The 22,139-nt window shown below is 34.1% G+C and overlaps 2 protein-coding genes across 6 annotated transcripts; one reads left to right on the top strand and one right to left on the bottom strand.

Annotated features, from left to right (window-relative positions):
• Positions 1-306: 306 nt before the first annotated feature.
• LOC135849802 (facilitated glucose transporter protein 1-like) lies at positions 307-11,099 on the top strand. Of its 5 annotated transcripts, none has more exons than XM_065370395.1 (9): positions 307-499; positions 4,638-4,736; positions 4,817-5,039; positions 5,108-5,241; positions 5,337-5,547; positions 9,695-9,888; positions 9,959-10,171; positions 10,401-10,610; positions 10,830-11,099. In XM_065370395.1, exons 1-9 carry the CDS (start codon positions 485-487, stop codon positions 11,007-11,009), a joined length of 1,479 nt encoding a protein of 492 aa, XP_065226467.1. In that variant the 5' UTR covers positions 307-484; the 3' UTR covers positions 11,010-11,099. The 5 variants fall into 5 exon arrangements, with proteins under 5 accessions (XP_065226467.1, XP_065226469.1, XP_065226472.1 ...); XM_065370400.1 differs by lacking the exon at positions 307-499 and adding an exon at positions 599-617; XM_065370396.1 differs by lacking the exon at positions 307-499 and adding an exon at positions 624-837.
• Positions 11,100-16,721: 5,622 nt separating this feature from the next.
• LOC135849801 (uncharacterized) lies at positions 16,722-21,780 on the bottom strand. Its single transcript, XM_065370394.1, has 4 exons — positions 21,631-21,780; positions 20,806-21,393; positions 20,484-20,722; positions 16,722-17,735 (listed from the first exon to the last, which is right to left on the bottom strand). The coding sequence occupies exons 1-4, from the start codon at positions 21,631-21,633 to the stop codon at positions 16,982-16,984; spliced, it is 1,584 nt and encodes a 527-aa protein (XP_065226466.1). The 5' UTR covers positions 21,634-21,780; the 3' UTR covers positions 16,722-16,981.
• Positions 21,781-22,139: the final 359 nt, after the last annotated feature.

Here is a 22,139-nt window from a genome sequence, read left to right as displayed (position 1 = left end):
TAACTATGAATTTTCGATGATGACTGAAATGGACATGACATGGAAATTGTTGGATTTAAGCAGTAAAAAAATAACTTACATAAAATAGATCATCGTCGAAGTTCACTTCCAGTTCGGTAACGAAATCCAAATCTTGTCGAGACTCTGAAAAAAATTCGCTAAAACGTACAGCGCTCATTCGCCGATGTGGCGATCGTGAGAACTAATTTTCGCATAATGATAACAGCCACCCCATGATTCATTGGCTGCTGCTTTCGTGAAAAACGACAATTTGATGTTTGTTTGATTTTCGGTGAAAACATCACGAATTTGTAGATAAACATCGAAGGCATGTATACTAATTGATCGAATAGAAGCTATTTTGAAATATTTTTCGCACGATTGGGTACTTTCAAGTAAGAAGATATAATTTACGTGTTCGACAAGACTGACTAATCAATTGTGATCAGGTTCTCGACTCCTCATTTCGCGTGATTTACGCGTCATGTTCAAATCAAAGGTGAGTTATCATTGATAATTATTATGTACGATGCGTCGAGTAGAACTGTCGAAGAGTTGATAACTGCAACATGCATCCTTATTTTTGGAATTGGTAATTAGTAGTGATTTTTTCGTAGGTAGGTATGTATAGATCTTCAATTATTTTCCGTTCAAGTAGGTGTTAGTGATCGTAGCTTTTGTAATCATTATCGTATTCGGCGCTTTTTTGAACTTATTGGAACGTAGTACGTACAAGAACTAGGCACGTACGTGGGGTAGTTGGTACGAGTACTGTATTCGGAATTTCGTTCTTCATCGTACCTAAACATACCACAAGCAACAGAAACCAGAAGAATGGTAATTTCATATCATATCAGCCCAGTTTTTGGTTCGCGTCTGTCTGTCGATTTTGCTGAAGTCTTCCATTGGGCTTGGAATACAGCCTCCAACTCCCCTTAGAGCTGTGCAGTGGGTTTGTTAGCCGTTGTAATGTTTCGATATAATGCCCAGCCTTGCAGTTTGATTCCTTGGGACTGCTGAATGTACGAAGAAAATCTGTTTTGCGACGTTTTAAAGGTAACTGAGAACTGATTCAAAATTATTCGTTGAAAATTTTACAAAATTCGAAGTTTTGATTTATTATTTGAGCGCTCAATTTTCGAAAGCTGACCATGTTTTGGAGCTTTGATTCGAGAAAGTTGAGCTATTACTATCGGAAGTTGATAGAATAATATTGAGCTGCTTGTTCTCTTGTTTCAATTTTTCATCTCATTTTTTCAAATCATGATACTTCTTGTTCTATAGGATATCATCATTTCAAATAAATGGTGTCTTGATCATCTTCTATATCATTTTCGTCCAAATACCAAACAAAAAAATTATCCAACCTTTCGTAAAATTCAGATACAAACGCATATCCATTCATTTTTTTTGGTTCGGATCCTCCGAAACCCTCCCCCCCTCCCTCTGAGTAGATACGTGTTTTTATTAATATATTTTATGCAATTTAGTCGATTTTTTTCCCCCAAAAACTTCTAGATTTATTTGCTCTTTTTAAATTATTATTAGCTTTTCTGAAGCCATCTTCAGGTGGTAATCTGAAGAGCCAATGAGGGAGTTTTTGGAAGGCTGAAATCGAAAAAATTAGCCTATGTTCGTATTCAGCGCTTTCGAAAACGTTTTAAACGATGTCACACGATATATTGTGACATTTTGACCACAATTTTAGAGCCTTGCACCCCCTCCCCCTTCACCATCATTCGGTTTTGTGAATCCCATCACAAGAAGTTCGTATAAGTAACTAGCTTTGAAATTGGGCCAGACTTCGGAAATTAAGAGCTGAAAAATGACTCAACACTTCGAACGACGACGTCAATTTATGGCGAATATTTTTGATGTGCTCCATATTAGGTACCTTATACGTTGCAAACATCATTTCTCCAAATTACTGTGGTCCCAAGTAATTTAATTCGGAAGTTGGCCATTATGACATATGTACTTACTATTGAAAAAAAAAAAGAAGCAAACCTCACCAATCTTGCCTCAAAGGGACTGTATGAGTCAGTTGTTTTCTTTCTTTCCTGATGTGACGAACATAAGAAGAAAATTCAGAGAAAAGAAGGTCTCCTGCTGAAAATCGACCTGATTTGGATTAAACCTCTTGCTCGAAAACGAATCGAGATTGAAAGTCGAATGCCAAAAATCGATTTCTTTGTGATTTTCGACTTTGTATGATCCATCATGTTCGAAATGAAGATTTAATTTTTGACCTTGAAAAAAATGGACTTCATTGATTTCAAGTAAAAATCGAATAATCGAGCCTCAACAAATCGATTCATTTGCGATTTTCGATTTTATGTGATCGACCATGTTCGAAATAAAAAATCAAATTTCTGCCTCAAAAATGGATTTTTTGATCACTGACGGTTTATGATTGAAAATCGAATCGATCAATCTAACCTCGAATAATCGATTTATTTGCGATTTTCGATTCTATAGGACTGATAATTTTTTGATTGAAAAAATCGATTTTAGCACTAATTACCCTAACGTTAATCCTCTCGCTCGATGATGAATCGAGATCGAACAATTGATTAATCGAATCCCGGAAATCGATTCATTTGCGATTTTCGATATTGTATGACCGATCATGTTCGAAATAAAAACTTGATTTTAAGCTTCAAAATTGACTTCAAGTGAAAATCGAATAATCGAACATCAAAAAATCGATTCATTTGCGATTATCGATCTAATGTGATCGACCATGTTCGAAATGAAAAATCAAATTTCGGCCTCAACAATGGATTTCTTATCACGAATGGTTTCTGATAGAATATGAAAATCGATTAATGTAACCTCGAATAATCGATTTCTTTGCGATTTTCGATCCTATAGGACTGATAATTTTCTGACTGGAAGATCGATTTCAGCACCAATGATCCTAAGGTATCCCAGAAATCGATTCATTTGCGATTTTTCGATTTCTTATGATCGATCGTGTTCGAAATGAAAACAAGATTTCAAGCTTCAAAATAGACTTCTCGATTAAAAATTGATTTAAAGTAAAAATCGAATAATCAAACTGGTAAAAATCGATTCATTTGCGATTTTCGATTTCATGCAATCGATTGTGCTCGATGTGAAGAATCAAATTTCACCCCCGAAACGGATTTCTTGATCACTGATGGTTTATGATTGAGAATCGATTGTTCTAACCTCAAATAATTGATTCATTTTATTTGCGATTTTCGATCCTATAGTTAGGTCTGATAATTTTCGATTGAAAAATCGATTTTAGCACCAATGACCCTAGGGTCAATTCTCTCGTTCGATAATGAATCTAGATCGAACAATTTGATTACTCGAATCCCAGAAATCAATTTATTTGCGATTTTTCGATTTTGTATGATCGATCATGTTCGAAATGAAGTCTTGATTTTAAGCTTCAAAATGGACTTCTCGATTAAAAATAGATTTCGAGTGAAAATCGTATAATCGAACATCAAAAAATCGATTTATTTGGGAGTTTTGATTTTATGTGATCGATTATGTTCGACGTGAGGAATCAAATTTCAGCCCCAAAACGGATTTCTTGATCACTGATTCTTCAGAATTCAAAATCGATTAATCTAACCTCAAATAATCGATTTCTTTGCGATAATCGATTTTGTATAATCGATCACGTTCGAAATAAAAATAAAAACTTGATTTTAAGCTTCAAAATAAGACTTCTCGATTAAAAATTGATTTTAAGTGAAAGTCGAATAATCGAGCCACCAAAATGGATTTCTTGATCTCTGCTTGTTCATGATTGAAAATCGATCAATCTCACCTCGAATAATCGATTTATTTCCGATTTTCGATTCTGTATGACTACTCTTTTTTAAAAAATAAATATCGATTTTTGCCTCAGAAATGAACTGCTTTGTGAATAATTATTGATTAATCTAGCTACAATAATCGATCCATTTCCTATACTCGATTTCGTGTAATCGATCATGCTCGAAATTATGTTGTATTGTTTCATTTCATCTTTGTTTTTGTTTGGCAAAAAATTGACCAAACTTACTTTTCCTCTCATACCGATCTTTTCACGTGTGCTTTTGAAGTTAACTTGCAATAATCTTCGCTTTCGAAAATAGAAAGGCAAATTTACACTGTGCAAGTATGCAGTGAAGTGAATGGATATGGTATTTTAAACAAACGTAAATTTTTTATTTATTTTTGATCAAGATTGCTATGTTTTCACTTTTTGAACGTGCCCCCTCCCTTCCTATTCATGAAAAGTTCTCTTAAACTGGGTCGATGTATGCCTGTTGATGTTGATGGTCTCATACTTTGAATAAAATATCCAGTTACTTCCATGCTGCCTTGCTCAGTGTAAATTCGACTTCCTTCTTTTTTCCGAAGACGCAGATCATCTTCCAAGCTAACTTTTGGCACATTGACTTGGTATTGATTTTCCTTTTTCGATTTCGATCAATTGTAGAGCGATCGATCGTTTCAAAGATAATTGACAGATCTACCTTGAGTACTTTGTAGAATTTTTACTGAAGTAGTTTGGAGTAGTTAGAGTTTGGTGTTGCGAAGAAACGTTTCTCGGAAGTCGAAGGTTTAGCTGAAGAGTGTAAAGTGCAATTTTTTACTGTCTGTTCAAGGATTTGACGCCGGCATTATTCTTCTCTGTATTCGTGTCAGCTTTCGGATCGGCTTTCCAGCACGGTTACCACACTGGTGTCTTGAATGCGCCCCAAGAAGTCGGTTTAATCGCTTCGTTTGCTACTTTTCGCGTTACGGTGTTCGCATTTATTCTAATTAACCTTATTCTAACGTGCAGTTGATCGAAGAATGGCTGCGAAGCATGGTGAATATCACCAGTACCGCCGAAAAGGAAGAAACGAATAAACACATTACGTTCATTTTTTCGCTGATGGTGTCGATTTACTGTATCGGAGGCATGGTTGGAGGCATGCTTACTAAATTTTGGCTCGGCGTATTCGGTCTAAAATGGGGCATATTTATGAATAATTTTTTAGTCATTACGTCAGCCGCATTGATGGGTAAGGTCCACCTGTCACACAAAGACGTACTCATTCAACTCTGCATTGTATATTAACGTGTACTTCAGGTTTCAGTCATCAACAAGGGTCATACGTGATGTTCATTGTTGGCCGGTTTTTGGTCGGCATGAACAGCGGTTTGAACGCCGGCTTGATTCCTATGTATTTATCTGAAATAGCACCTGTTCATTTGAGAGGTGGTGTAAGTCGATCACCTCGTCTATATTTTAATACTTTTCTAATTTGATGAATGATGATAATATAGGGATCTCTGACTAGCTAATCTGCTTCGTATAGGTGGGTAGCTTTTACCAATTATTTTTAACCATCGCTATTCTCATCGCACAAGTAGTAAGTACTCGGGAAACGCTCGGTCGCGAAGAAAAATGGCCCTATCTTTTTGCCATTCCGGTGATTCCATCGATAATGCAAGTTGTCTTATTGCCGTTGTGTCCCGATTCGCCAAGACATTTGATGGGTATGAAGAAAGAAGAAGAGGCGAAGAAAGGTAACATGACAGACAAGGGCACTGGGCAGGAACAGTGTGCCGGCAGATTTTTGCACAAGGGAGGGTCTTCGATTTTTTTAAAAATCAGATCACGTTTAGAGGTCATCAAACGATGACGAATGACGCAAACTGGACATTTTTTCGATTTTTTTTTGGCGGAGATGTGGGGCTTCAAAGTTCTCCAAAATGGCCGAAATTGGAAAATTTCAGTTGCCAATTGCTCCGGTTGTACGTGCTATAGAACTTTGAACTTTTTTTCAAATTGTAGTACCTTGAGAGGAAAATTGACGAATGATGTCAAAATCAGTGTTGTCACTTTCAAAAACCTAAAAAAATCGATTTAAGGACTTGTAATTTAAATATAACCACTATGTCCGCGAGTAAAAATTCTGAAAAAATTCTCAGTTTTAGTCCTTTTCATGTAGAATAACATATCAAAAAATTGGACTGACACTTTTTCGTTTTCGAGAAAAAAAATACAAGTTTGGCACTTATTGCAAAAATACCATGAGAAATGGAAAAATGAAAATTTTTGCAATTTTGAGATATTTTACCAACGTGCAGAGGCAGGCGAACATTTGAAAAAAATTTCCCTCCATCGCAATTCGTTAACGAATTGAGGAGCATACCATTTTTCGTGCTATAATTTTCAAGAGTGACACGTATTGAAAAAATTTCATCGCTGTTTTAAACAAAAGCAGAAACCTAAAAAAATGAATATTATTGCATTTTTTAAATATCTCACCAGTATGTGGACGGACATGTGAAAAATCCCCCCTCCCCCTATTTTGTCTGTGAATTTACGAGAAATACCATTTTCATAAAACTTTTTACTAGGGGTGAAACCGGGTCAAGTAGAACGATTTTTAATTAACCGAAAATTGTGACTACCTGTTACAACTTTGAGACCCCTTGAATATTTCGTTGTGTAGTCCCATCCTTTGGCTACAAATCGAATTTGATTTTATTACAAGCTTTCTACGGTGAAAAATAATGTAGACAGGAAGATTCGAAATTAGCATTTTGAAGCAATTTTTGAAATCTCAAATAGTCGAGGAGACCGCATAAGGATCTCTATTGTACCCCCCCCCCCTGGTCGATCCTCCGGGACAACTTTATTCTTGAAATGGGAGTCCTAAGGAACATTTCTAGCCCTTGTCCTCAAAAAAAAGTGGCACTCCTTACAAAATGGTGGCCATTTTGATTGATAGGTCAGTCGAAATCACAGATTTCGCGTCCCAACAGAGGACTTGCACGAAATTTTTTAAACCCTACGAAAGTAGATCGAAAGATCAGGCAAAAATTCATCACCTGTCAAAATTTCTAGTGCTAAAGTGCCTTTTTCGATTTTTGGTGAATTTTTAAAAATCAAATTTAGGCCAAAAATGAGAGAAAAGTATCAAAATTTTATCAAATTGACCAACATTGCTGAAATTTAGGATATACGCTATTTTTGACATGCCAAATCGATTGGAAACTGTTTCAAGCCGTTTTGAGCAGTTCTGGAGCCTCCAGCAGATTATTGAAATTCGAAATTTTCCAAAATTTCATCAAATTGAGATGGAAAGCCAAAATTTATTCCGCAAACTAATTTCAATACATCACGAAGTTGACTGCTGATGAGTTTTGAAGTCGTTTTGGAGCCTCCAGCGACTTTTTGAAAATTACTGGAGCCTCCAGTAGATTTTTGAAACTCGAAATTTTCCAAAGTTGGAAAACCAAAATTCATCAATACGCAACGAAGTCGACTGTCGGTGGATTTTAAGTAATTTTAGAACCTCCAGCGACTTTTTAAAAATTACTGGAGCCTCCAGTAGATTTTTGAAGCTTGCATTTACTCAAAATTTCATCAATTCAATTGAGATGGAAATTCGAAATTCATTCTGCAAACTGTAATTTCAATCACTACAAAGTTGCAGATGAATTTTAAGTCTTTTTGGAGCCTCCAGCGACTTTTTGAGAATTACTGGAGCCTCCAGTGGATTTTTGAAACTTGATATTTTCCAAAATTTCATCAAATGGAGATGGAAAGCCGAAATTCATTCTGTAAACTAATTTCAATACACTACGAAGTCGACTGCTGGTGGGTTTAAAGTCGTTTTGGAGCCTCCAGCGACTTTTTCAACATTACTGGAGTCTCAAACCAGATTTTTGAAACTTGAAATTCCCACAACAATTTATCAAATGAAGTTGGCTAGCTGAAATTTACTTCGAAAACTAATTTCGATGCGATATGAAGTCGACTGCATAGTGGTTTCAAATGGTTTTGAAGCTTCCAGTTACTTTTTGGAAGTATCAATTTTCCAAAAAACGTCATACAACCTTTCTAAAAGTCGCTGGAGGCTCAAAAACGACTTGAAATCCACCTGCAATCGACTTCGTAGCGTATTGAAATCAGTTTGCAGAATGAATTTCGCCTTTCCAACTTCATTTGATAAAATTTTGTGAGAATTTCGATTTTCGAAAATCTGCTGGAGGCTCCAGAACTGCTCAAAACGACTTGAAACAGTTTCCAATCGATTTGGCACATCGAAAATAGCGTATATCCCAAATTTCAGCTTTCTTGGCCAATTTGATAAAATTTTGATTTTTTTTCTCTCAGTTTTGGCCTAAATTTAATTTTCAAAAATTCACCAAAAATCGAAAAAAGCACTTCAGCACTTGAAATGTTGACAGGTGATGAAAAAAACCACTGCGATTATATAAATGAGTTAGTACTTTAAGGTAACTCGTTATGAAAAAAAAAAAAATACACGAGGTCGTTTAATTAAATGAATTGTGCGACGTATAGTTCAGTGGCAAAATGTATATTTTGGGTGGTAAACGGCAAATTATGATGAAGCTTTGAAATTTGGTATGATGAATAAGGACATCAAAAGAAAATTTTCAAGCCCGGAAGGCAATCGCCAAGTCCCATAGGAGGGGAATGGGGGTGATTTGGGGGGGGGGGTTCAACCCACCATTTTTCCGAATGAGGCTAACGGGGCGATATTGGTGTCAATTCCATATGATTGAACCCCGCTGAGTTCGAAAATCCCATTACTTTCAAAATCTGAGGAAGAGGCATGCCTCAAATTTGAGATTTTCTGAGTGAAGTTTTTGCATGTTTCTCAAAAATACCCCAAAATTACAGTTTTTTAACCCTAGACGACACGCTGACCTTCCATCGACATTTTTATGCTCATTTTCGGATTCTACAGGTCAATTACAATGCGAATCGACCATCAATACTTTCGCATACTTCTACCGTGGGCGTACAGAGGGGTCTAAAGGGGTTAAAAATTGGCGTTTTTTCGGCATTTTCTCGCAAAAATCGGGGTTTTTGAACTTTGCACCGGATACAATTAGCCGGAGAAGGTTCTAATGTCGATTTTCGAATATTAAAAAGCAAATGCCATCGAATAAGACTCGGAGGCACTTTTTACACCCCTCCTGGGAGGTAGTAGAGAGGGTCACATTTGACCCTTATCTTGCTTATGTTTAATCAATTTTACAAATGTACATTTTCTTACTACCGAGGTAATGATGTTTGTATCAATATTTTTTGTACCGTCGAACCCAAATTTGCAATCATTTTTTCGATTCCAAGGGGAGGGGGGGGGGGTGAGACCATATAGGGGAGTAGGTCTATTTTTCACAAAAAATCGACATGCATATCAAAATGTAGGTTTTCAAGGACGCTGATTTCAGAAATGCTATCAGTTTTTCATTTTGGTTGAAGCTTAAGGGATGATACTGCATTCAAGGGGTGGGAGATGCAATTTTGCGCATCGATTTTTTTCAGGTTTTTGAAAGTGGAAACACTGATTTTGACATCACTCGTCAATTTTCCTCTCAAAATACTACAATTTTCATAAAAAGGTCAAAATTCTATACCACATCCAGCCGGAGCAATTTGCAACTGAAATTTTATAGTTTCGGACATTTTGGAGAATTTTGAAGCCCCACAACTCGTCCAAAAAAAATCGAAAAAATGTCCGGTTTGCGTTATTCGTCATCGTTCGATGACCTCTAAACATGATCTGATTTTGAAACAAATCGAAGACCCTTCGTGCAAAAATCCGCCGATTTGGAATGGAATGACTCAGTATATATCCTTTACTCAGTACCCTCCTTTCTCACTTTTACTCTGTTTTTTTTTCATCAGCTTTGGAATGGTTTCGACATCGACACACTCCCGACGTTACCAAAGAGCTGGACGTATTGAAAGCCGAAATCGACGCCGAAAATAAGATGAAGGCCATTAACATTGGCGAAATGTTTTCGAATCCGCTGTTTCGCAAACCTTTAGCGATTTCTTGCTTGATGATGATAGCTCAACAACTGAGCGGAATCAACGCAGTGAGTAAACTAAAAAATTTTCACTCAATCGTTTTTGTCGAATCTAACCTCGTGACTTTTGCTTCCGTAGGTGGTATTCTACTCTACGTCTACTTTCAAAGTTGCCAGATTAGATTCGCAGACTGCTCAAGTTGGTACTTTACTGATGGGTGCCATGAACGTAGCCATGACTATTATATCGACGTTGACGGTAGATAAAGCCGGACGAAAAACGCTCCTAATTATAGGTTTTCTGTTAATGTTCATAGATACGATATTGCTATGCGTTTGCATGAGAGTAGCGGTGAGCATTTCAAGTTATTTATCGGGACTTTTTTATGAGCGGGGCTCTTACTAGGTTAATTATTTTTCAAGCAAACGAGTTATTAAAACATTATTACTTTTCAAAATTTTGGGTATCGAAGATGTTGTACATATGTAGGGTAAAACTACCTCTCTATGTAGGAGGTATTAATGACATAACGAAATTTGATTTGACTCATGATATGTGATTTTGATGCGCCTAAATTTAGTTGGACTACGAAAGCGTGCCAGCAGCCTACATGAGTATAGTTTTCTTAGTCATGTTCGTCGTTTTCTTCGCCATCGGAGCGGGATCGATTCCTTGGTTTTTAGTCAACGAACTGTTCCTTCCGAGAGCTCGAACTCTGGCCGTGAGTTTCGCCGTACCTATCAACTGGTTGGCTAATTTCATCGTCGGAATTTCGTTCCCAATATTGCAGGTAAACAGATGATGAATTACATTTTTGACTACAGATGGTACATCTACCTACATACATTTCTAATTACGTTATCTACTTACCTTAGTACCCTCTGATAAATTAATCTATCTCTACGTTTTTATAAGATACCTATTGAAATTTTCAAGCTGCTTTCTTCGATAGCCTCTGCATCCTTTATAGTTAACCAGTACACATACATAATTGATTTATTATTTTCAGAATCTGGTGCAGTCGTACATTTTTCTTGTTTTCGCAGCCGTCCAATTACTTTTCTTGATTTATACAATATTCGCGATTCCAGAAACGAAAAACCGAAACATCGCCGACATCGCTTCTCAGTTCGGTTCGCTCGAAGGCACTGGCGAACTTCCGCCAGCAGAACAATCCCCATCCCAGTAAAAAATTTCGCCGAGTATTTCGTTGTGTAATAGTGCGATGATTACAAGCTTCGATGAGTTATCAATTGTTAATAAAAATTACTTACATAAACTGGTATGAAATTTCATTTAAAACCATCCAAAAACACGAAAATTTTGCGTTGAAGCAATCATCCTACATATGTTGAAAAATATCATTTTGGTATCTCTCAAATTGTAGGTAGATTTTCAAAAATTTCCACCCTAATGGAAAAATATCCCCAAAATTTTGCCCCTTTGTTTCATTTGGTAATAAAATGTTATTTTTCTTGAAACCCCTAATTTTTACATCCATATTGTTTTATTTGAAAATGTTAAATTTTTTGGGACCCATTTTGGAGTTTGAGGTCATTCAGGGTGTCCACAAGCCTGGAAAACCTGGAAAAGTCAGGGAATTTAGTTGGTCTGGGAAAGTCAGAGAAAAGTTGGAAATTTACAGCGTTTTTTACTCAATAGTCAAGGGATTTTGTGAAAGGTTACTTCAAACAGAGTTTTCCATTTCTCATAATGAAAAAATCCACCTTCGCTTTTCTCAGGCAGTTTTTTCGCTGGTCCGTTTTGTCATAAATTGCCCAATTCCCAGAATGTCTTGTTTTTTGCAAAAATTGTTGAAGTCTTACATCTCGCTCTTTAGCGCTAAAATGTTTCGCTTTTTTGATAAAAATAGTTAAGAAGATCTGCCTTTTACTAAAATTTTTGTGGAAGTCTTGTTTTCTTTCAAAAATAGCAAAAAGTCTTGCTTTCAGCCTGAATTGTTGAGAATTTTCTTTTTTTTTTGCGAAAAAGATGCTAAGAATTGTTATTTTTTGCATCTGAAAACTCCCACTCTTTTCCAGTAATAGTTCTAATGTGTTGTTTTTTGCCAGAAATTGTTTTTAAAAAACACTTTTCTAGCTGAAATTGTCAAAAGTCTCATATCCATTGCCAGAAATTGCAAGAATTCTCAATTTTTGGTCTGAAATTACCAAAAAAATCACTTTTTCCAATCAAAAAGTTGCCAAATGTTTTGTAGTTCAACTTTTTTGGCAAAAATGGGAAAAATGAATTCCCAAAATGTTCTGCCTTTTGCTGAAATTAAACAAGTTTCAATCGAGCTTCATTTTTAGATTTTAATTATAATCAAAAAGTTCTGTTTTCTTTTTGATAATTTTTTTTGTATTAAAAACGTTTTGTCTATGTTTTGTCACTTTTTTGGTTACTTTTTGGTTACTTTTTTGAGCGTTTTAGGTTACTGAAGTCACTTTTTTCGAAAAGAAAATGTATGAGCCCTGGAATTTTAAGAAACTATTGATTAAATGTCAGATTAAAAAAAATATTTGTTTGAATTGTAAATTTTCTAGAGCTGTTGCCCTCGCTTTGCTTGGGCCATTTAACATCAAAAAGATGGGAAGATGGAAAGACGAGTAGACGAAAAGACAAAAAGGCATGATAGAGTGAGATAGATAATTATTGGGATTGAGGGTAATTTTTAATTCCTATTTATGGTGGTTAAAAGCAGAGGCACCAAAATATGGACCACCTTTTATTGGAGGATTGCCACTTGAAAACTATATAGGGGGTAGAAGCCTCCACAAAGGCTTCAAATGAAGTTCCATCCTTCCACTCTAACACTGTACAAAACTTCAGGGGTGAAGGACAACTTTCAGTATGTTTTTTTTATTGTTGAGTGACAAGTGTCAAAATAACAGTTCAAAATTTTGGATGGCTAATATGGACCACAAATTTTAAAATAAGTACCTAAACATACTTTCACATTTTTCAAAATGTCATATTCATTTGTAGAAATGAACAAAAAAATGTATTCTAAGCAGTGCAGGTTAATTTTGAATTTTTTTTTTAAATTGGTGAATGATGAGTGTGAAAATTACAGTTCAAAATTTTGGATGCCTAATATGGACCACATGAAGAATTTCAAAATAAACATGATGCGATCTGGGATAGGGTACCCAAAGTCGGAAAATTTTTTTTCATTTTTATTGTGTCATTTAAAAGCTTAAAATGTCAGCTTTTTTTTAAAAAAAAGATATTAAGTCTAGCCCTTTTTGCGGCTGAGCAATGAACAGTTGAAGTTTCTGCTTAAAAAAAGAAAATTTTGAGAAAATCAAAGTTTAAAGTTTTTCCTTCAAAATTTCGAAAAAAAATTATTTTCTCGACTTCTACTGCACTAAATTGGCTGAAATTTTGATATGATTTTCCAAAATTATAGACTATCAAATTTTAAAAATTGTGTCAACATTTGTTGACTATTTGTTGAATCATGTTGAGGGAAACACATTTTTTGTACAGAAAATTTGAAAAAAAAACTTTAAATTGCGTAAAAAATGAAAATTTTACAAAAACTCACGACTTTAAAAAGAAATAAGTGAAAAAAATTATTAAAAAATTTTTGCCGGGAGAAGCACTTGAACCCGCAACCTCCGGCATACTGGTCCACTCTCCATGCATCTAGCCACCAAGGAAGATATGTAACCTGTGTTTTCTAATGGTATACAACTAATTTTATTGTGAATTTGACATAACTAACAGGAAAGAACAGAAGAACATCAATTGGGTAGTAGCAAGAGGAATGGTAGTGGAAGCGCAAGCAGGGGGAAACAACACCACGACTTTGGGTACCTTTTCTTTTTTAACTTCGTTCGGGTATTTAATAGGGAAAAATATTTCTTTCAGAGGTAATTTTTATGCTAGATGATAGCCAACAGTGTCTAGAACAAGTTTTCAGTGTAACCTGAAAATTGACATTTCTCAATATCTCAACTGTTTTTTGCTGTAGCACGAAATTTACTTTTCCAACTTTGGGTACCCTATCCCAGATCGCATCACAATTATTTTTACGTTTCAAAACATCATATGTGACCCGCTCTGACAAAATCGACCATTTCGATGAAAAAAGTGTCCGAAATAATGACGTTTAAAATGAGTCTTAAGGGTTGAAAGATCAGATTTTAGAGGAAAAAAAACATTTTTTAAAATTTAGTCGAAATGGTCGATTTTGTCAGAGCGGGTCACATATTTATTTCTGTAGAAATAAACAAAAAAAGTCCCCTTTTCAGCGGCTGTAAGAAATGATACAAATGAGTAAAAAATTCAATATCACAGGTGGTCCATATTAGCGCACCCCATTAAAAAAAAAACTGCGTCAAAAATTTCTGTACATACCCTCATTTTTAGCAAAAACTCTGATCACGCCAGCAGAAGTTCATCTTATTTTTTTGATATTATAAATGTCAATAACATTTAAAAAATTACGCCACATATAATTATAATGACAATAAAAGTTGAAAAACACACTAAAAAAAAAATTCAGTGTCTCTTTCTCAGCAAGTTTTGACTTTACAGTTGTAATTTTTATCTCATTTGTTTTTTTGGTGAAAAATACATAGGAAAACATTTTTTCCTGACAGATTGCACTAATTACCAACGAGAACGGCACATGGCATGGTCTATATTGCGGACTAGTCCATAATTGGTGCCCTTACCCATAAGTCATTATCTTGTCCTGGATAGCTCAGATTAGTGGAGAGGTTTCAATAAATACCATCTACTCTACTCAGAAAGTTATTGAAAGTACCAAATAAATTTACACACATTCAACGAATAGTATTAATTAATGTGATTTATTGATATTAAAGAACAACTAGAAAAAATACACTTTTAAGGTTAGTCAATATAAAATAAGTGCAAGATTATTTTATAATGGATACAAGCTCTGGCTTGCATCTTACGACTCATTGTTAGTAACTAGAAAAAATCTTAATACTAATGATAAGTATACGCTTATTAATTATTAATTAGTGATGAAGTAATGTTACGTTAATAGAAATCAAAAGTAATTGCTTACTAATGACACTATACCTACGCATTTTCTTCCTCTTTCGCAGGTGTCCCTAATACAAGTAATACATAGACACATTGACATAAATGTCTTACATGAAACTCCTTTTTGGTGAGAGATATCCCTGATGGCTAGCAGGATTGGAGAAATATCCAATGTACCATAACTAATCGACATAATTCGAATAGAAATCACGTTAAAAGCACAAATTATCCACTTAAGAAAGTGGGCCAAGACTGGAAAGATGGGCAGAGGGGAAAAGTTCTGCTGCCTATGCATCTATAAGTTGACAAAGAACCAGCCATCGCGAGTAGCCAAAACCAAGTAAAGTTGGTGGTTAGAGATCTGATGCATGAGCCTTCGAGCTACGAGCCACAGATCTATAAATAGTTCCCCACGTTACCATACTTTCAGTGCATAGGGAAAGGGATATACCATACATATTAATTTATCAACTGCTAAGGCCATTAAGGCATATTTCCTCATATCAGAGGGACAGATGGAAATACGGAAAGACACCCATGTGAAAAAATACCAATACTTTCGAAAAACCAATAGGTATTTTTGTCATACTTATGGTTTACCATAGGTTAACCATTGATTAGCCATTGATAACCTATGGTAGATATTTTAAAAACTATTGGTATTTTTTCACTAGGGTGGAAAGAGGGAATGGCAGAAAGACTGGATGAAAGAATGAATTAATAAAAACATATGTATAATGAAATAAAATTTCAGTATTCAGTTCAGTAAGTATTTAGTTCAGCATTCATTTCAGTTCAGTATTCTGTCCAGTTCATCATTCGTTTCAAGTTCCAATGAAAAATGTTTGAGGGTTCAAATGGAAATTTTAAAAAGTTGTTGAAAAATGATGTTCTACCATTGTGTAGTTATTAATACAATTTTTGTTCTTGTAACAGAACGCCTCTCTTTTTAAAGATTTTGATACCATCGATTGAGCTCAGCTCGTTAAAATCTTGATTTTTCCCACCAAGTTTGAATAAGGGCTACCCTATTGAGCACACAGTCATGCTTGCAAAAAAAGGGCACAACTGTAGATCTATTAACGATATTTGAAGCTCATGATGTTAAAAAAATTGACACACCTCCCCCCTTCCCCCGCCTGATCGCATGCATGTTATTTCATTTTTCAAGAATCTGGAAAGGTCTGGAAAACAAACCTGGAGAAGTCTGGGAAAATAATTTCCAGAAATGAGTGGACACCCTGTACATTCAAAAATGAATTCTGCGTCCTCGGAACCCCAAATTTTTATATCTGTATTGTTTTATTTGAAAATGTTCAATTTTGTACCCCCCCCCCCCCCCCCCTTCAAGCCCATTTTGGAGTTTGAGTTCAGATTGGTTCCAAAAATGAATTCTGCGTCCTTGAAACCTCAACTTTTAATATATCTACCCTTATTTTTTGATTTTTTCAATATTTTGATTTTTTCATGTCCTTTTCGTCCTGATTTCGGGGTTTGGAGTCAAATAGCGATGAAAAAATATGTAATCGAGGCCCTTGAGAATCCCTGTGTCCGAAGTTCCAGCTTTTTTTTTGCTCAAAAGTCGGAGTTTGTTCGGCTAAGGTTTTCAATCTGTATCACTTTGTGTAGTTAAAAAAAAAACATTTTTCAAGTTCATGGGCATTTTTGAGATTTGAGAATCTAGCTATTGTTATTTTTCACATTTTTTTTTTTTGCAAAATACATATTATTCGATCAAGTTTCCATAATCATTTTCAGCAGTATCATTTTTAAAAAATTTCGAATGTATTGAATTTTGAACATTTTTTCAACTATTTTTTCACGATCAAATTAGTGGCATATTACGAATAAAATGAATTTGATTGATAGAAGAAAATATAGGTACATCTATTTATTGACAATAAAAAAAAAAAAAAAAAACAGTGCTAGTTTACTAATGAAAATTACACAGAGCATTATAATTATAATCATACCTACTTGATTGAAAAAATATTACTTTATTTTGTCCGTAGCAGATATGTTGTACATAGGTAGGTACGTATCAGTTGAATCATTCTATAAAATAATTATAATTCGACTAGTAGATAAATATAATTTCATATTACTATTTCCATCATTTTTTCTCACAGTATACTTCTAACGTTGTCTTTTAACTCTATTAGATCTTTTTTTATGATAAATTATTGGAGATAGCGCTGTATCAGCAGATTGAATGATCGTAGATCCTGCGTTCAAATCAATAGTTTCGTGTGTATTAGGTTTATCGGTAAAAAGTCTATGTGCATTCATAATCAAATATTCTCTTAGTTGTTCTAAAGCATCAAATGGTTTTTGCTGCGGAGGCAATTGTACTGGTGGCTTATTCGTCGATGGCTTAGGTTTAATACTGATGATTTTTTTTTCACTTTCAACCTCTTCCTCTTTGTGTTGTTTCGTCGTAGATTTGGTACTCGTATTTTCTGGTTTGTAAACGACTGGACTTGGGTTTTCTTCGGTTTCAGCTTCTTTATGTTGTTTTATCGTAGATTTGGTATTTTCTGGTTTGGGTGGTCGAATGGGAGCTTTCGTCTGGAATTCCTTCGATATGGGACATTTTTTCAAATTCATATTCTTCGGTATACAGTTGCGAGCTATGACTGTGGCTGTAGCTGCATTACTGGTGATCGTACGAACTGATGTTGTAGCCAGGTATGCGGTGTAAAATTCAACTTTGGGTTCGTTAAATAAAAGAGATTCGACGATTGCGAGTGGTTGGGTAGCGTCGTTTGAACCTCTGCCTTGCAGATTATCAGAACCATTTTTCTGTTTGTTTTCGACTCCAGGAGGTAATACGTCTTCGAATTCGTAGTCTAATTCGCTGGGTTCTATAAAATCAACTCGTAGGTTCGATCTGCGATTTAAAAAGAAAAAAATAGGTTGTCAGTGTTTTGTTAAATGAACTAGAAAGGATGAAAAATGACTTGAAAAATCAGCAGGGAGTAACTTTTGGCTACCTTATAAAAATGTTTTGATCACTAAAAGTTACTTTTTCGAGTTTTTTCATAAATTTCCTTTTTTTTCTTCAAGATTTTATCAAAAATTCTACGAAAAAAACATTGCTTTTATTTAAATGGCATCACTGATTTTTCTTCTGAAATGTACTCAAGGGTTTTCTAATTTCGACAGGTATTATGTATTATTGAATTTCTCGATGGTTTTTAGTGGATTTTCTCCTGTTTTCATCGATTTTTACATCTTGAATTTTGGTGGTGATTTTTTTCCAAAATAATTTTCCCATAATTTTGCTCTGAATTTTGATGATGTTTTTCGCCTGAATTTATTGCAGAATTTTATCACCTTTAATTCTCGTGATTTTTTCATAAAAATTTTCCCTCGAGCTTGTGTGATTTTATTGCTCAAATAGTCAGGATTTCTCCTTATTTCGGTTCGATGGCTCTTTTTGAATTTTGTGAATTTTTTTCTTCGTCTATTTTGTGAGTTTTCTTTTGAATTTTTGTAAATTTTTCCCTATTCTGAGGGGTATGATTTTTTTGAATTTTCACGAGTTCTCTTTTTTCAAGTTTTTCGATGATTTTCTCGGAATTTGCAGTTTTTTCATTTTTGAAATTTTGGCGAAGTTTCTACAGTTTTGACAGACTTTTTTAACTTTGAATTTTCACGACTCTATAGTTTTGTCCTAAAATTAAGGTCATTTTTTTGCCTTTATTTTAATGTTTTTTTTATTGAGTTTTATGCTTTAAAAAAATAAGTGATTTTTTTGCTCACATTTTTGTGGAATTGTGATTTTTCTTCTTCCAAAAATCACGATTTCCTTTAAATTTTGATGTTTTTTTTTCGAGAAGGGAGAGAAGCTTCTCCAAGATTTGATGACTTTGTTTTTTTTTCACCTTTTGTGGTGGATTTTTCTGCATCTTGATATCTTTTATTCGTTGATCCATCTCTCTCTTTTCCTCTTCTCAGTTTAGCTAGAAATTTTTCGATAATTTTTCTCAAAAAATTTTCGATTCATTTCCGAATTTAAGTATACCTAATTTTAATTCTCTTTAGTTCTCTGTTCTGAATTCTTAATGATTTTTGCTGAACTGAATTTTCAAGAGTTTTCTATTTTCATAATTTCCGTAATTTTCTTTTGAATTTTATTGATTCGTTTTTCTGATTTTTTTATTCTTAATTTCGGTGAAGCATTTTTTCTTGAATTTTCGTTTTTTAAATAAAATTTTCTCATAATTTAGCCCCAATTTTAGTAATTTTTTCTGCTTAAATTTTTGCGGAATTCCCCTGTTTACAGATTAGTTTCATTTTTGAGTTTTTTTGGACTTTGAGACTTGATGGTTTTATTCAGTTTTTTTTTTTTAGGATTTCTTGATTTTTTTTTCATGTTTTATCCTTTTGAATTCTCATATTGATTTTTTCCCCAATTTTTCGGCGATTTTCCTCGAATTTTTGTTTTTTTTTTGTGTCTAAATTTTTGTGAAGTTTTTGCAATTTTATCGGTAAATCTCGTGAATTTTTTTCCAATTCTTGCAATATTATTTTTGCTTCAACTTTTGCTCTTTTTACCTCGATTTTTTCGGTGCAGTTTTTCTATTCCTAATTGAATTTTTATTCTGGGATCCTTGTGATTTTTTTCAACGTTTTAAATTTTGCCAAAACTCTTATTTTTTGGTTCATTTTGAATTTTGCGATTTTGATTTATTAAAAGAAGATCACGAAGAGGTTTTTCAACATTATTTTTTGACTATTTTTTTCTCTCCAGATCTTGATCTTTGCTCTGCTTCCTGTTTTGGCCATTTTCTTTTTCTCTCAATTTCAATAATTTTGTTGCCTTCTTTCCTTTTTTTTTTTTTTTTTTTGAATCGTATCAATTTTTGACAGTTTTGATGGAGGATTTTTTTTTCTTTTTGGAGCAAGGTACATTTTTTTGTATTCGAATTTTTAAAATAATTTTCACAAATCTCTTTTTTTCCAGATTTGGATTGCAATCTCCCTCTTTCCCCCTCCGCTCTTTCCTACTGATTTTAATAAGTTTTCCGTTCTGAAATAATTCTTCTGATTTATGGATTTTTTTTTACAAATTATTCTATAGGTATTTTATTATTTCTTTACACTCAAATAATTTTTTTTTCATCGAATCCTCGCTCATGTCAACATTTCTGCTATGTTTTACAATATGGTAGGTATTTATGTGTTTGATTTTTTGAAATAATTTTGAATAAAATATTAAATTCCGTTCCTCCCTGTTTCGGTAGACTTTTCCCCCTCTTCTTTCAATTTTGTAATTTTTTCAGTAGTTGAACATATTTTTCAATTATGTTTCCGGAATCCAATATTTTTTTCATGTTTGTTTTTTGCATTTTGATCCACGAGTAGCTTACTTTCGAATTGTCAATAATTATCTGTTTTGAGCTTTTGCTAGTTTTTTTTTTCAAAAATGTTTTTTTTTTGGTCAATTTTTGGGTTACTAAAGTTACTTTTTTTGAGAAAATTTTGAGGTCGATCCCTAAAATTATAAAATTTAATGTGATTTGAAAGAATTTTTTTTGATTAGGTACTTGATAACCTATCATTAGATATAATTAAGAATGAATGAATGAATGTAGGTAGGTACATACCTAATAATATGTATTTTATTACTTACTCCGATTCCTTCAAATTCTTCGAAGCGATCGCGCTATTTTGGGATCTTTTTCTCCTACTCTCTGGTGGTTCGATAATATCAAAATTATCGTCATTGCTTATATTTGCCATTTGGGTATTCAAATCGACACGGTTGAATAATGTTGGCGTCGGTTGAATAGTTAATAATGTTTCATCACATACTGATCTGACATTTTCCATTTTCACACAAGATGGATACACCGTTTCAAGTCTCGTAATCTGTAAAATAAGTATCACGTTGAATTTCATGTTGGAAAAAATTCTCGACTTTTAAAAATTTTTGAAGTAAAAAATCAACATACCGTGGTTACTATTGTGTGAGTGAACTGGACAGTTTTCCTTTTTGGTAACGTGAATGCACTAGGTGTGAATACTTTTGGAGGATTTGGTAGATTAGGCGTCGGTTGGGATGTGGTTGTCGTTGTTGTTTCATTGAAAATACTCGTATCTTCCAGTATTGTCTCATTTACAGAATATTTGTAAACAGTAGAGTTCCTCGTTTCGTCAATTTCTTGCATATCGGGGCGACTTGGCACCGAAGATGTGTTATTATTATCGGTGATTTCGGGAGAAGCGTCCACAGCTTCGGTTTCATTTTCAAACTCGTGTTTCTGTAGAATTACCAAGTTATCATTCGAATCGGACAGAGAATAGTTTACAACTGCGATTGGAGATTCGGTGATGATAGCTGCAGAATGATTCAGTAGAACTGGTGTTGGCGATTCGGTAACTTCAATCAACGATGAGAATGACTTTGTCGGTTGAATAGGTATTGTCGTAGTTGTGGTCTCGTTCTGAGCTGGTGATTTATTGAAGTTAAAGAAATTCAAATTGATAGCCGCGGTGGTGTGAATTAACACGATCACAAAAAATGATTCTTTCGTGAATATCTATTGAAAAGTAAAAATAAAAAAAAAAACAATAAATGGATGAGTTGAAATTTTCTTTGTTGAAACAATTTCATTAAAAACTAAAAGTACCTGAGGTACATTGTAAAAAATGAACATTAAAAAAAATTGAAAATCAGTCCATTAGAACTCGCGTGGTGATTTTTTGAAAAATCAAACAATTCTTATATCTAAATCACAGCTTATGAAGTTAATTGAATTTAAAAAATGTATACGTACCATTTCGATGTATTATATGTACAATTCCGTGCGTTTTCTTCTCACTAGCAAACACCTTGTTTCATACAGAACTCAAATACTACTACTGGAGTATCTAGATATGTAGTAGGTATGGTATACCTCTTTCAAACCATCGATACAATTTGTCATTTTAAGCACTTTCGGTTCAACAATCAACGTTTCAAAAATAAGGAGCTCGTTTGTGTGTATTTTTTGTCAAAGGCTAAATGTAGAGGGAATTAGAATATGGTCATGCGGTGACAGTGGCTCCAGAAGAATTATAGTTAATAAAATACCTTGTCTGGATTCTCATCATCCGACCTGGTTTGGCTATTGTTCTCTATACTCGATTCGAGCTGCACGTCTCGCTTGGAAATAATGTTTGAAAGAGTTTTTTAATATTGACGCTCGTTTTAAAAATGGGTTTGATTTTTTTTTCGTTGAGGAAATTTTTACCCTACCACTGGAAAGTTTTAAACCATCTTTGTGAGAAAAAATGAACGCGTATT

Source organism: Planococcus citri, chromosome 1 (genome assembly GCF_950023065.1).
Source record: "Planococcus citri chromosome 1, ihPlaCitr1.1, whole genome shotgun sequence".
In the NCBI taxonomy this organism is placed as follows: Eukaryota; Metazoa; Arthropoda; class Insecta; order Hemiptera; family Pseudococcidae; genus Planococcus; species Planococcus citri.
This window is presented reverse-complemented; position numbering and strand designations above follow the sequence as displayed.